The following is a 15,967-nucleotide window of genomic DNA, read 5'->3' as shown; positions in this document are numbered from 1 at the left end:
GAAGTTCTGGGTCTCTTTAATATTTGATTTAAGAAGAGAACTGGTGAGAGTGGAAAGTGTGGCAGGAACGCGTGGGCCCCACAGGCTCCTGGTCCAGCTCACACGCTGTCCTCTCGGCCTTCAGTGAAGCGCTATGTCCGGAAAGGGGTCCCGCTGGAGCACCGTGCCCGCGTCTGGATGGCGCTGAGTGGGGCCCAGGCTCAGATGGACCAGAATCCCGGCTACTACCACCGGCTTCTCCAGGGAGAGAGAAACCCCAGGCTGGAGGACGCCATCAGGACAGGTGAGGCGGTGGGGGTCGGGCTCTGGTGCAGGGCTCGGGGGCCGGAAGGAACCGGTTTCCACCCAGTGTCTAGTCTCAGCGTCCAGGAGTGAGCGGTGCACCTGCTGGTTTTAACTTGAAGTTACGTCTTCCTCCATGAAAGAATCAAAACTGAAGGCTTTGCAAGGGGAGAACAATGATCATAATTCACTCAGCAAATATTCACGTGCCTCGCTGGCTAATAAGGAAATGGTCACGAAGGAGCAGATACGCTCCATGAAGACTCGCAGGACAGTGAGAGGCAGCCTCTGTTGCCGGCGCACTTCACACCGGGCACTGATGGCGTGGCCTTCAGACGCAGCTGCGCTCATGAGGCCGCACACCAGGGCTTCCTTTTTTGTGTCTAGTTCTCATAATTGCTGGACTCCCTGCTCCTCTGATTTTTCTCAGTAATCACATAGCCATAGGGTCCCTGGCTCTCAGAAGTTCAGAGTGCTAACAAAATTGATTAACCTAAGGCCGGGCGCGGTGGCTCACACCTGTAATCCCAGCACTTTGAGAGGCTGAGGAGGGCGGACCACCTGAGGTCAGGAGTCCGAGACCAGCCTGCCCAACGTGGTGAAACCCCGCCTCTACTAAAAATACAAAATTAGCTGGGCGTGGTGGCGCACGCCTGTAATCCCAGCTACTCGGGAGGCTGAGGCAGGAGAATCGCTTGAACCTGGGAGATGGAGGTTGCGGTGAGTTGGGATTGCACCATTACACTCCAGCCTGGGCAACAAGAGTGAAACTCCATCTCAAAAAAAAAAAAAAATTGGTTAACCTAAATTGAAGAGATTTTTAGAAAGTACATCTGCCCTTCTGATTTTAACAGTTTTTGAGAAATACACATTTAAACACAATATACTTAATTTAAAAAAACCCAGTGGCTTTAAAGTGCTGAGAGGTTAGAAAGACTTGGGACGGGGAGGACATGGTGCATTCTGCTGCCCTTCCTGGGGGTCTCCTGGCCACAGGGCTGAGCCAGTGGGGAGGGGGCTCCCCAGGCTGGGGGCTGGGGCTGCCAGGGGAGAGGCTGCATCCTGACCACAGAGTGATTGCCGCCAAAGGTCTCCAAACAGATACACAGCCTGGCGGCCAGAAACGCTGATTCAGGTTGGGAAGAGGGGAGAGCTTAGGTGCGGTGGGGGTGGGGGTGGGGGTGCATATTAAAACAGAGCACTGCTGTCTGAAAAATGAATTTAAAGGCTCGGTTGTGTGGTTTTTTTGGATGAATTTTTTTTTTGAGACAGGTGTCAGTCTGTTACCCAGACTGGAGTGTAGTGGTGCAGTCACAGTGACAGCTCACTGCAGCCATGACCTACCAGGCTCAAGCGATCCTCCTGCCTCAGCCTCCTGCGTAGCTGGAAGTGGTCGGAACCACAGGTGTGCGCCACCACCCCTGGCTCATTTTTAAATTTTTATTTTTTTTGCAGAGATGGGGTTTTGGTCTTGAACTCCTGGGCTCTGAGGATTCTCCCTCCTTCACCTCCGAAAGTGCTGGGGTTACAGGAGTGAGCCACCCACCTGGCTGAATTTTTTTTAAAATTATGGTAAAATATGCCTAATATAAAATTTACCATTTCATTTTCCCAAGCTGAAGCTCTTGGGAGCTTCCCCATTGTTAAGCACTGAACCCCGTGTCCTCGCCCAGCCCCTGGCAGTCCCGCTGTGCACTCGTCTCCGTGCTTTGGCAACTCCAGGGTTACATAAGAGGAGTCCAGTGGGCTGCGTCCTGAGCAGCTGGGGCCCTTTCTCTCGCCTCAGTCCTCAGGGATCCTCTGTGCTGCATCTCATGTGACAATTTCCTCCTTCTTTAAGGGTGAATAATATTCCACGCATGGGCAGACCACATTTTGTTCATTTATCCATCTGTCAGTGGACCCCTGGGCTCTCCTGCCGCACGGCTGTTATGGGTGGCACGGCCGTGAGCCTGGGTATGTGGATTCTGCTGGGTCCCTGCTTTCAGCTGTGGGCTCCTACCCGGAGTGTGGTGTTGGGTCCCTGCTTTCAGCTGTGGGTTCCTACCCAGAGTGTGGGTTCTGCTGGGTCCCTGCTTTCAGCTGTGGGTTCCTACCCGGAGTGTGGTGTTGGGTCCCTGCTTTCAGCTGTGGGTTCCTACCCAGAGTGTGGGTTCTGCTGGGTCCCTGCTTTCAGCTGTGGGTTCCTACCCAGAGTGTGGGTTCTGCTGGGTCCCTGCTTTCAGCTGTGGGTTCCTACCCAGAGTGTGGGTTCTGCTGGGTCCCTGCTTTCAGCTGTGGGTTCCTACCCGGAGTGTGGTGTTGGGTCCCTGCTTTCAGCTGTGGGTTCCTACCCAGAGTGTGGGTTCTGCTGGGTCCCTGCTTTCAGCTGTGGGTTCCTACCCAGAGTGTGGGTTCTGCTGGGTCCCTGCTTTCAGCTGTGGGTTCCTACCCAGAGTGTGGGTTCTGCTGGGTCCCTGCTTTCAGCTGTGGGTTCCTACCCGGAGTGTGGTGTTGGGTCCCTGCTTTCAGCTGTGGGTTCCTACCCAGAGTGTGGGTTCTGCTGGGTCCCTGCTTTCAGCTGTGGGTTCCTACCCGGAGTGTGGTGCTGGTTCCCTGCTTTCAGCTGTGGGTTCCTACCCGGAGTGTGGGTTCTGCTGGGTCCCTGCTTTCAGCTGTGGGTTCCTACCCGGAGTGTGGTGCTGGTTCCCTGCTTTCAGCTGTGGGTTCCTACCCGGAGTGTGGTGCTGGTTCCCTGCTTTCAGCTGTGGGTTCCTACCCGGAGTGTGGTGCTGGGTCCCTGCTTTCAGCTGTGGGTTCTGCTGGGTCCCTGCTTTCAGCTGTGGGCTCCTACCTAGAGTGTGGGGCTGCTGGATCCATGGCAGTTCTGTGCTTAGTAATTGGAGCCACCTGGTCAGTTATCTTTCGGGAGCCACACAGTGGATGGTCCAGTCCCACAGAGCCAATGCCAGGCCACGCAGTGCAGACAGAAAGCCCCCATGCTTTTCCATCTCCACAGTGGAAATGGGGCCATCTCCTTTCCCACAGGATGTTATCAAAACATATCAAGAAACTTAGCGTCGTGGCTCATGCCTGTAATCCCAGCACTTCGGGAGGCTGAGGCAGGCGGATTAGTTGAGCTCAGGAGTTCAAGACCAGCGTGGCCACCATGGCAAAACTCTGTCTTTACAAAACAATATGTAAATTAGCCCAGGCATGGTGGTGTGTGCCTGTAGTCTCAGCTACTCAGGTAGCTGAGGTGGGAGGATTGCTTGAGCCCTGGAGGTCGAGGATGCAGTGAGCCATGATTGCACCTCTGCACTCCAGCCTGGGTGACAGAGTGAGACCCTGTGTCAAATATATGTATATATATATTTCCATATATATATGGAAAAACTCAATAAAAATATTACATAGAAATGAACACAGCTGTTCACTCTAGTCTGAAATAGCAAAAATACTAACTTCCCCTTGACTGATTCCATTTTTTGGAATGTTCAGAATTCCAGAAAAAAAAAAAAGGCTCTTTGGTAAGAAAACACACAATGAGAAATAATGTGCTCTGAGGCATTGAACTGATGTTCGCCCAAATCTAGTGTTTTGTAAGCAAAGATAAGGCCTGGGGCCAGAGGTCGGAAACAGACTCACAGTATTTTACAGCCGTTATGGAGAGACCACAGGCAGTTGGTTTCCTCCAGAGCTGGGTGTACACCCATCTCAGCATCACGGCTGGCGGGGACTGCTGTGAGTCCATCTTGGAACCTGTGCAGAAAGCAGCTGTCTGCTGGTGACCGCATGGGGTGCCTGGCGAACACCTCTAATGGAGGTAGGGCCAGTGGGAGCAGAAACCAGTGGAGTCGTCAAGCCGGCGTTACCCTTCCTGCTCGGCTTGCATCCAGAGTTAATGTGGAGGTCAGCTTCAGTGAGGCCTGACACTGGGTCAGCATGAGGCTTGGTTAGTCTCAGGGACCCATGTGGCATCCGGGTCCCCCAGCACGTCCTGCCAAGAGATGCCTGGGTGGGACAGTGGGAGGGGTTGGTGCCAAGGAAGGAAGAGGCCAGCAGGGATGCCTCCTGCACACATAAGCTGACAACGCGAGGTTTATTCAGCTCTCAGCCCTCAGCCATGTCCTTTATCTCTGAGGAGTCGCAGTTTATTCTCTCTCCTTCTGTTTTGGATCTTTGAAATTAGGAAAACACCCCAAAGTTTTGTGTGCATTTCTCTCCACCTGTCACCCTGGGTCCTCGAGGCAGAGTTGCCTCCGCTACGCGCGAGGTCCGAGGTGCAGGAGGCCTGTGCTGGGGGCCGGGAGGAGATGGGCATCAAGGAGGGAGTGCTGTGGCCTGGCCACCAGCTCTGGGGTCGCTCTGCCGTCCCTGACTCTGCGGGAAGGACGGTTAGGGCCCCTCTCCGCCCCGAGTTCAGGATCACCCCTCCTTCCTGGCCCAGTGAGCCTGTCGCTCTGGCTGTGTTGAGTCTGCTGTGCGGCCAGGGTGAAAACCAGTCCATAAGTCTCAGGTGGAACCCAGGTGGCCACCCTCGGGGCAGCTGGAGGGGTGGGAGGCTTGCGGAGCAGAAACCCGTGGGTGATTCCTTCTGAATTTCCCGCAGACCTGAACCGGACCTTCCCCGACAACGTGAAGTTCCGGAAGACCACGGACCCCTGCTTACAGAAGACGCTGTACAATGTGCTGCTGGCATATGGGCACCATAACCAGGGAGTGGGTTACTGCCAGGTGAGCCTCGGGACCCTTTGACGCCATGAGGTGGCTGTGAAGACAGGTCCGTCCACAGCTGCAGGCTTGGCAGTGACGGCCTCACGTCTCTGTCAACCCTGTTCATGAATTCCACGTCCTGATGCCCCACTGAGGCTCGGACGCCATTTCCCAGCAGGGAGGACAGGGAACAGCAGCTGACGACCTTGTTCCGGCCTCAGGTGGCAGGAGGAGAATCAGCACAGGACACCGAGGGCGAGTGCCGTGGGGCGCATGTGTGCTGTGTTGTGGGGTGCGTGTGTTGTGGGGTGCGTGTGTTGTGGGGTGTGTGTGTTGTGGGGTGTGTGCTGTGGGGTGTGTGTGTGGGTGCGTGTGCTGTGGGGTTGTGTGCTGTGGGGTGTGTGTGCTGGAAGGCGTGTGTACTATGGGGCGTGTGTGTATGGGATACGTGTGTTGTGGGGTGTGTGTGCTGTGGGGTGCGTGTGCTATGGGGTGCATGTGCTGTGAGGTGTGTGTCATCCTCTGAGGCCATTCCCAGAGTGTCTGCTGTCTACACTGTCATCCCCTGGCTGGCTCCGTGGTGTGAACCAGCAGCTGCAGTTGGGAGAGTCTTTGCGCCTCCCGGAGGCCACCTAGCTGGGCGCATATTAAGGGCATTGCTGTTAGTAACTGGTGGAGCGAACAGGCCGGAATGCAGGGCAGCCAGGAGCCGTGCAGTCTCCCAGCCTGTGTGTGTCCTGCCTGGGCCTTTCGCCGGTGGTGCTGTTCCAGTGTCTCTGAGCTTGCCGAGGGCAGGGCAGGCATCTGGGCAGGGCTGGCTGCCACGAGGGTTTCCAGGTGCACGCACAGCCTGTGACTGCCTGTGAGTCCCCGTGGCTGGGAGCCTGGAGCCCATGGCTGCCACCGGGATTGGAGAGTGCTTTCCTGGCGTTTCAGGCCATGTGCTTCATAGGCTCCTAGGGGTTGTGGCTGGCTTAAACGTTTCTAGGAGGACGGGGAAGGACATCGTCGCGATGGGTGGTTTGAACCTAGCAGTCCCAGTGATGCCCGCAGAGACCTCCCATAGGAGCCGGGAGCCAGGCGTGCACCAACCAGAAAGTGCAGTTTGAGTGAACGTTTGCGGGAGGGTGGAGCCCTGCCTGGACAGCCCTGGGCCTGGCACCTGGCTGAGTGAATGCTCCCGAGGAGAAAGGGCGGGTGTGTGCGTGAGCAGCGCCCTGTGAAAGGCCAGCAGCAGAGCCATGGGACCGCGCCGTCCTCACCAGCTGTTCCACGTGCCATGCGTGTGCGGCTCTGTAGCCGGCAGGCAGTGCCGTGTCGGCTGAAGCTGGGAGAGTCCCTCCTTTGCAGACAGAATTCCTGCCATTCCTCACTTTTATGACATCCAGGAGCAAGAACTTGGCCTTCTGGAGTTGAAGTAGAATGGGCAAGAAACCCTCTACATCATTTTATTTACTGCTCCTTCGCGTTTTAAAAACAGCTTTATTAAAACGCAAACACCAGCCTGGGCAAGGTGGCAAGACCCCATCTCTACAAAATATTTTTAAAAATTAGTGGGGTGTGGTGGCACACGCCTGTGGTCCCGGCTGCTCGAGGGGCTGAGGTGAGAGGGTCGTTTGGGTCTGGGAGGTCAAGCCTGCAGTGAGCCATGATGGCACCACTACACTCCAGCCTGGGCAACAGAGCAAGACCCTGTCTCAAAAAAACTGAGAAACAAAAAAAAATACCACCCACCTGGGTGGCCCTTGCCTATAATCATGCACTTTGGGAGGTCAAGGCAGGAGGATTGTTTGCTTGAGGCCAAGAGTTCAAGACCAGCCTGGGCAATACAGCAAGACCCCATCTCTATTCTTAAAAAACAAAGCACAAACACAATGTTACATACTAACAGAATGCCAGAGCACAGCTGGCTTTTGGAACCTACAGGCACATACATACATGTGTGTGCAGAGATGTGCACCTGTTAGCTGGCTGTGGGCCCCTAAGGAAACGCCACAGCCTGGTAAACAGTGGAAACAAATTCTCTCTCAGCTCTGGAAGCTGTGTATCAGAGGTCGCGGCATCTGCGGGGCGGGTTCTTTCTGAGGCTGTGACGGATGGACTGTCCCAGGCCTTGCTGTGGCTCTTCTGGTTCCTGGCAGACCTGGGTGCCCCTTGGCGGGTGGCAATACTACTCCAGTCTCTGCCTCCATCTCCACGTGCGTTCTCCTGTGCGTGCCTGTGTTCTAAAGCTCCGCCTGAGACAAGGACACCAGGCTTGGATAGGGCCCACCAACTCCTCCATGACCCCATCCGTAATGACATCTGCAGCAGTCTTTTTCCCAAACAAGGTCCCAACCTGAGGTACTAGGGGTTAGGACTTCAACAGATGAATTTTGGGGCGGAGGACACAGTTCAATGCGTGGCATACGTGTAGAGTTACACAGCGCACACGGTCTCGCTCTGTCACCCAGGCTGGAGTGCAGTGGTGTGATCTTGGCTCACTGCAGTCTCAACTTCCTGTGCTCAAGCGATTCTTCCACCTTGGCCTCCTGAGTAGCTGGGACCACAGGTGTGCCACCACGCTCGAGTAATTTTTGTATGTTTTGTAGAGATCGGGGTCTTGCCACATTGCCCAGGCTGGTCTCGAACTCCTGAGCTCAGGCGATCCTCCTGCCTCCACCTCTCACAGTGCTGGGATCCCCCACTGTGCCTGGCCATGTTCTGCTTTTTCTCCGCGATGATCACCCACCTGCATTTCCATGTGTCCACACTGTCCACATGGTCGCCCTCTCCCAGGTCCAGTAGCACCGTCCACTCAAAGGGGTCCGTTCTCAGCCACACAGGTCCTCCCAGGTCCACTCGGCCAGACAGGTCCTCCCAGGTCCGCTCAGCCACACAGGTCCTCCCGGGTCCACTCGGCCAGACAGGTCCTCCTGGGTCCACTCGGCCAGACAGGTCCTCCCGGGTCTGCTCTCAGCCACAGAGGTCCTCCCGGGTCCACTCGGCCAGACAGGTCCTCCCGGGTCTGCTCTCGGCCACAAAAGTCCTCCTGGGTCTGCCTTTGGCCGCAGAGGTCTTCCCAGCATTTCCGTCATCAGCTCAAAGCAGTCGGTTCTTCCCAGAGCTTCCATCGTCATCTTCTGGAACGTGATCTCTGCACTGGTTACTTTTGCTTTTTGAGTCAAACTCTTCGGGTCTGTTCTTAAGGGGAGGTCCAGGTCAAGGGACGTGTAGGGCTGCGTGCCTGTCCGCCAGTGCTTTGGCTCCGGGTAAACAGTGCCACATCCCTGTGAGACTGAAGCCGCCGTGTTGCTGCCAGCATCGTTCTCTGCAGCTGCCCCTCCACACTTGCGATCACGTGAATTGATCTTGTGGGTTGGCAGAAGCTGGATTCTTTTCCTTTATTACTAGAGAAATACTTACTTTAGAAATTACAAATGAGTGACAAAGGAGATAATTTCAGTCATGTAAAACGCAGTCCCCTGGAAATGGCGCTGACTCACGGCTGCAAAGACCCCAGGGTCTGGGGCTGCCCTTGATGGAGAGGGTCACATACGTGATGTTTGAGGCAGCACCCGCCCTTTGGCAGACGTGCACGTGGATTTCCCTAAAGGGCCTCCACCACGAAATTCTCCCAACACCCGCATGTCAGAACATGTTCCTTATGGTTTTTATAAAATGTGGTCATCAGTATAGTTTTCTCTCTGGTAGAGAGTTTCATGCTGTTGATATATAGTAATTTCTTTAGAAAGCAATGGTAAGTTATGTTATCACAAGGCTACCATTAGTGGAAGAGTCTTTGATTTTAGTATTCAGGATTTCTTTAAACTGTTTCCTTTTGCTTTTACTTTTCTTCACGTAAGCTTGACTAAACACGTTACTAGACGGTAGGTATTTAGTGACTCTAGAGTTCTACTAAAGGATCATTCTGGAATTATGCAGGTTTTAGGGAGAAGCAAGAGAAATGGAAACTGGGTAGTTCGTAGCCAAATGATTGCAGAATCGAATGGGGGCTTAAAACTCAATGTGAATTTCTGTTTCTCATTTTTCTAATTTCAGGGAATGAATTTTATAGCAGGATATCTGATTCTTATAACAAATAATGAAGAAGAATCTTTTTGGCTGTTAGACGCTCTTGTTGGAAGAATAGTACCAGGTATGTTGAAAATTCCTGTGGTGTGCCTGAACTGTCCTGTTTCTGGTGCTGCCAGAATGATTCCGCTGAGAAATCAAAATTTAATTAAAACATGGTTGAATTGTTTGGGAGATGAGGTTAAAAGGTTAAAAATCTTTTTTTTTGAGACGGAGTCTCGCTCTGATGCCCAGGCTGGAGTGCAGTGGTGTGATCTCGGCTGACTGGAACCTCTGCCTCCAGAGTTCAAGTGATCTCCTGCCTCAGCCTCCCAAGCAGCTGGGATTACAGGTGTGTGCCACCACGCCCGGCTTATTTTGTAGTTTTAGTAGAGATGGAATTTCACCATGTTGGTCAGGCTGGTCCCAAACTCCTGACCTCAGGTGATCCACCCGCCTCAGCCTCCCAAAGTGCTGGGATTACAGGCATGAGCCACCATGCCTGGCCAAAAATCTTTTTGCAGTAAAAAAATTGCTTTGACATTGAGTTGAAAAGGAGAAACCCGTGTGAGTGGCCAGGTTCCAGCCACTGTAGCAGCTGCTTGCTCCTGGGCCGGCAGAGGCCTTTTGCCATCTCTTGGCCCTTGCGGGCAGCTGGGGCTGTGTGTTTGGCTCACCCCTTCCTCAGTTGGTAACTTCTGTGTCCATTGAGGGCCATGGTGTAGTTTGTATTGATCACAGAATCTCTGAGAGGCTATCTTGGTTTTATGCATGTATTTGTTACTGAGTTTGTGAATACTAGTAAGAGCATAATAATTGCGCTATATATATCCATAGTTACTTTTTAAGTAATTACTTACTTTTTAAGGTGAAACCCATTCTTTTCAAACCTTTCCACTTTTCTATGTATTAATGTTTAATTATTTAATAATTAAAATGTATTTATTATAAATAAGTTATCCACGGGTTATGGTGAAGGCCAGTGCAGACGATGAGCTGCAGGCTCAGGTCACTTGGGAAGAGAAGTTGAGGAGCAGTCGGGCGGGCAGGGCCTGGGGCTGAGACCACTCTGCCCTTCCCCAGCCTGGCTGTGGTGCTGGGTCAAGGGGGCTGCGTGCTCATCCTGCAGGGCAGCGGAGACGTGAGGGGCAGCCGGGCCAGCCCTCAGTGTTTGGAGCCTGGGGGTGTGTGGCTCCAGCTCCTGCCTGGTGAGCACACGGCATGTGCCAGTTTCCTGCTGAGCTGCGCTCGTCCTCATGACAGCCACACCACACGGACACAGTCACCCACCCCATTTCCAGGGTGAGCACACCGAAGGCTGGGAGAATTTGCGTGCTGGCCTGACCACCGCTGTACGTGGCAGAGCCTGGTTCAGATCCTGGCTGTGTGACTCACAGACCATAGTGTGTGTCCTCATGGACGGGGCAAAGCTCAAGTGCATCGTTAAGGGCAGGTAGGAATCGGTGCCACCTCAACCCAAGGGCGCAGAAATGGGGATGCCAGAGAGCAGCCTGATGGAGCCGCCCCAGAGGAAGGGAGCCCCGCGGAGCTCCCAGGAGTGGGAAGAGCTGTTGACCCGGCTGGAGGCCGGGGACCCAGTGCAGCAGCAGCAGCAGCAGGCAGGGCCTCGCAGGGCGGAAAGGATGCCGGCTGTCTCAGCTCAGTTCGGTGAACACCTGTACCAGGTGGAATGGTGAAATTAGAGGCAGATGGAGTTAGGAGACATCCAAATGTGGGATTGGCAGGACGTGGAAACGGGCTCACAGCCTGCTTCAGTTATGTCCGAGTGCAAATCACAGCGAATCTTCACAGCTGTGGGCCATGCAATTCTTTGCAGCCCACATTGTTGAAAACCTGTCATGTTCTGGGTGCCGTTCAGGGGTGTGGGCAACATCGGTGAGCACACACGAGTTCCTGTCTTTGCGGAGGGCAGACCTCAAGCAGCAGCAGGTGAGAGCTCAGGTCAGAGGGCTCAGCACCAACCTAGAGCAGGAGCAGGCCCCGCCGTGCTGGCGTGATGGACAGACGCGTTTTCAGTCCCTAAGACGTCATTTCCGATATTCATCATGAGATTAAGTTGAAAGAAACTGCAGTGCAAATAGGTCTGGATTCAAAAAGAAAAGAAAGTATAAAAACTAAAGTTTTAGGATCATGGGAGGAAAAGGGGTTATTCCGATCCTGGCAGAGCTCTCCCAGTGGCAGAGAAAAGGGGCAAAGATATGTCTTTCTCTAAGTGATAGTTACCCAAACTAGGTCATTTCAGTACCACCGTTATCCTGCTCTTAATTGCTGCTTTTAAGTTATACAAGAAATACACAGATATATTCTCATTTCAGAAGTTCAAAAAATACAGTACTTTTTATAGAATAAAAAGTGACAGCCAGGAGCCGTGGCTCACGCCTGTAATCCTAGCACTTTGCGAGACCAAGGCAGGCAGTTAGGAGTTCAAGACCAGCCTGGCCAACATGGCAAAACCCCATCTCCACTAAAAATACAAAAATTAGCCAGGTGTGGTAGCGGGTGCCTGTCATCCCAGCTACTCAGGAGGCTGAGGCACAAGAATCAGCTTGAACCCGGGAGGCTGAGGTTGCAGTGAGCTAGATCACACCACTACACTCCAGCGTGGGAGACGGAGTGAGACTCCATCTCAAAAAAAAAAAAAAAACAGGGCCGGGCAGAGTAGATATAATCCCAGCATCTGGGAGGCCACAAGGTGAGAGGATCACTTGAGCCTAGAAGTTTGAGACCAGCATGGGCAACAAAGTGAGACCCCCCCATCTCTAAAAATAAAAATTTATTTATTTATTTTTTTTATTTTTTATTTTTTTTTTTTGAGACAGAGTCTCACTGTTGCCCAGGCTGGAGTGCAGTGGCGCAATCTCAGCTCACTGCAGGCTCCGCCCCCCGGGGTTCACGCCATTCTCCTGCCTCAGCCTCCCGAGTAGCTGGGAGTACAGGCGCCTGCCACCTCGCCCGGCTAATATTTTGTATTTTTAGTAGAGATGGGGTTTCACTGTGTTAGCCAGGATGGTCTCGATCTCCTGACCTCGTGATCCGCTCGCCTCGGCCTCTCAAAGTGCTGGGATCACAGGCGTGAGCCACCGCGCCCGGCCAAAATAAAAATTTAAATAAAAGTGACGACCCGCCTTCACTGGCACATTCCCATTTATCTCCTACTCAGAGGTAGCTGTTACCATCAGTCTGATGTATGTATTTCCAGAGTTTTTATAGACCAATATAAACATACACATGAAAACTGTAAATTAGTGACAGAAACAGAGAAACAAAAGAAAAGATAAACTGAGACAAAAATCTGGTTCTTTGGGAAAACTGATAAATAGACAAACCTCTGGCAAGACTGATAAGAAAAAAATGTAGCCAGGTGCGGTGGCTCCCGCCTGTAATCCCAACACTTTGGGAGGCTGAGGCAGGAGGATCACTTGACGTCAGGAGTTCGAGACCAGCCCGACCAACATGGTGAAACCCCATCCCTACTAAAAATACAAAAATTAGCCTGGCGTGGTGGCGGGTGCCTGTAGGCTCAGCTACTTGGGAGGCTGAAGCAGGAGAATTGCCTGAACCCGGGAGACAGAGGTTGCAGAAAGCCGAGATCACACCACTGCATTTAGGCCTGGGCAGCAGGACAAGTGAGACCCTGTCTCAAGTATATATGAACGTACATACACACACACACACATAAAAGCACAGACACTGAAGAGAAATCTTTGTTGAGGTATAATCCACATATCCCACAGTTCCCCCATTTCAAACGTATGGTGCAGTGGTGAATGGTGTGTTCATGGGTTTAGAGCAGGTTGTAGTGAGCCAAGATCATGCCATTGCACTCCAGCCTGAGCGACAGAGTGAGACTCTTATCTCAGAAAAAAAAAAATGGATAAGATATAGTGGAAATGAAAAGGTGCTGTAGTTTGAAGATTTGTAAAGATTTTTAAGAATCAAAAGAAGAAAATGAAGAGACAGAAATGGATAATTCTGAGAAAAAAAAAGCCTAACGAAGTTGACTTGAGAGAGAAAATAGAACATCTGATGGGTGTGTGCGTGGGCACACTGGGTTACAGGTAACTCCTGCTTTTTAATGTTTTTATTTTATTGTTTTATTTATTTATTTTTTTCAAGATGGAGTCTCGCTCTGTCGCCCGGTCTGGAGTGCAGTGGCACAATCTCGGCTCACTGCAAGCTCTGCCTCCCGGGTTCATGCCATTCTCCTGTCTCAGCCTCCCGAGTAGCTGGGACTACAGGCGCCTGCCACCACGCCTGGCTAATTTTTGTATTTGTAGTAAGAGACGGGGTTTCACCATGTTGGCCAGGCTGGTCTCAAACTCCTGACCTCAGGTGGTCCGCCCACCTTGGCCTCCCAAAGTGCTGGGATTACAGGTGTGAGCCACTGCACCTGGCCATTTTATTGTATTTTTTAGAGACAGGGTCTCAGTCTGTCACCCAGGCTGGAGTGCAGTGGTGTGATCATGGCTCACTGCAGCCTCAAACTCGTTAGCTCAAGTGATCCTTCCACCTCAGTCTTCTGACTAGCTGGGACCACAGGTGGGCACCACCATGCCTAGTTGATTTTTTTTTTTTATTTGTAGAGACAGAGTCTTGCTATGTTGCCCAGGCTGGCCTTGAACACCTGGCCTCAAGTAGTCCTCCCGACTTGGCCTCCCAAAGCGCTGTGATTAATTCCTGTTTTTTAAAAATAAATCTTGTGGCTCATACCTGTAATCCTAGCACGTTGGGTGGTGCATGCCTGTGGTCCCAGCTACCCGGGAGGCTGAGGTGGGAGAATCACTTGAGCTAAAGAGGTCGAGGCTGCAGTGAGCTGTGGTAGTGCCACTGCACTCCAGCCTGGGTGACAGAGCAAGACCCTGTCTAAATAACTGATTAATTAATCAATCTTGCAGAAAATAAAAAAAAGAAACTGCTCATCACTTCATGTTATGAAGCTAGTATAGCCTTCACACCATACAGGCTAATCTCACTGATGAATAGAAGTATGTAATTGTTAATTATTAATATTAGCAACTTGAATCTATAGATGATTATGAAGTATTTTTTTAGTTTGGAGATAGTTTTTTCCAGAAATCCAAGGATGGCTTAATCATATGGAATAATCAAGGGCAAAGCCAAGCCAAGAAGGCTTGAAAGAAGAACACTGGGGATATATTATAATGCTCTAATAATTAAAATGGTGTGGTATTAGGTTATGAATGGATAAACAGACCAATGAAACAGAATTGCGAAGCCAGATAGAAATCAACCAGTCTGTGGATCTATTAATTTATGGGGATGTCTTTTGTGAGATGCATCAATTAATGAGAAAAAGACTGTTTAAAACATAATTCAGTGACAGTTGACTGTATGGAAGAAAACAAAATTAAACCCTTATTTCATTTCCAGATGGATTTAAGACTCATGTAAAAAAGTAAAACTTTGAAACTCAGAGAAAAAAATACAGAACAGTCGTGTCATGTGGGAGTAGGGGAGAAGTTCTTGAACATAATTCAAAAAGCATAAAAGGCATCGATAATTTTAATTACATGAAAATTTAAAAACTAATTTTGATAAGAGACATCATAAGCAAAGTAATAAGATAAGCTGCTGGTTTGAGAAAGTATCTTTGATCCATATAATTAACAAAGGGTTAGCGTCTGGACTGTGTGAATTTCTAAAAATCTAAGCAGAAAGCCAGGGCATGGTGGCTCATGCCTGTAGTCCCAGCACTTTGGGAGGCTGAGGTGGGTGGATCACCTAAGGTCAGGAGTTCGAGACCAGCCTGGTCAACATGGTGAAACCCTGTCTCTACTAAAAATACAAAAATTAGCTGGGCGTGGTGCCGTGCACCTGTAATCCCAGCTACTTGGGAGTCTGGGGCAGGAGAATCACTTAAATCTGGGAGGCAGAGGTTGCAGTGAGCCGAGACTGCACCATTGCACTCCAGCCTGGGCAACAAGAGTGAAGCTCTGTCTCAAAAAAAAAAAAAAAATCCAAGCAGAAAAAGAAACAGCTCAGCAGAACATCAGGTGAAGAATGTGCCTAACAGGCAATTTACAAAATAGAGCCCGGAATGGCCAGCAGACCTGTGAACCCATGGCCGAGTTCCCTGGTGAGCATGAAGGTGGAAATGGAAAGACTGGGGTTGGCCTGGAGCCTTCTGCAGCCACCGAGGCCTCCAGGCCCGTGACACAAAATGAAAGCTCCCTGCTGTGGGGCAGTGACCACGGGGTGCAAGTCCGTCTGGGCATTGAAAATGTCGTGCACATTGTCGTCTTTTTCCTTGGAGGAGGCCGAGACTGGTGGGGATTAAGTAGCTTGTACACAGTCCGCCAGCAAGTCTGAGATCCCATCCCAGGCCTCCCTGCCCAAAGCCTGCACCCCACATCTGCCTCCCCGGTTTCCCTCACCACTTTTGTTGAGGAAGGCAGGAGACTGGTCCATTGCTCATGAGTCACTTAGAGGGGGTCCAGTTAAGGGATTTACTTTTACCAGCAAATGCCTCTAATCCCAATTCAGTTAGGAAGTGACCTGAGGACACACTCCCCGTGGCCTGTGACCATCCACATGCAGACGCCCCACACCCCAAGTTCTCAGCCCATAACACCTGCCACACCGCGGCCTCTTGTAGAGCCCATGAAGATGACGGCCATCAATCACCATCCCAACAAGGCATGGAAAGGACGCAGGAAGAAGGAGGTTGACCGGGCCCTGCCGCGTGACTGAGGGTGGAGGGGGCCACGTCTCGGGAGACTGCGTCAGTCATGAGTCAGTGCAGCCCTGAATTAGCACTCTACGTCCTGAAAGATGGGTTTGACCTGGTTTCCTCTCAAAAATAGGGAAACAGGTCAGGTTTTAATAACTCGACATAGAAATACCTCAGCTCTGGCTGGAAGGACTGGCCGAGATGTGGACCAACAAGGCACATTCT

At 51.6% G+C, this 15,967-nt stretch overlaps 1 protein-coding gene across 1 annotated transcript in view; it reads left to right on the top strand.

The window, feature by feature from the left end:
- GRTP1 (growth hormone regulated TBC protein 1) overlaps positions 1-15,967 on the top strand; it is a 38,828-nt gene that overhangs the window by 8,592 nt on the left and 14,269 nt on the right. The window contains exons 3-5 of the mRNA XM_003279767.4: positions 125-283; positions 4,874-4,998; positions 9,019-9,115. Of these exons, the coding sequence (XP_003279815.1) occupies positions 125-283; positions 4,874-4,998; positions 9,019-9,115 (381 nt within the window). The remainder of the gene's footprint in view (positions 1-124; positions 284-4,873; positions 4,999-9,018; positions 9,116-15,967) is intronic.

Source organism: Nomascus leucogenys, chromosome 5 (genome assembly GCF_006542625.1).
Source record: "Nomascus leucogenys isolate Asia chromosome 5, Asia_NLE_v1, whole genome shotgun sequence".
Taxonomy (NCBI): Eukaryota; Metazoa; Chordata; class Mammalia; order Primates; family Hylobatidae; genus Nomascus; species Nomascus leucogenys.
The sequence above is the reverse complement of the archived record's forward strand: the minus strand, read 5'-3'. Positions and strand labels throughout refer to the sequence as shown.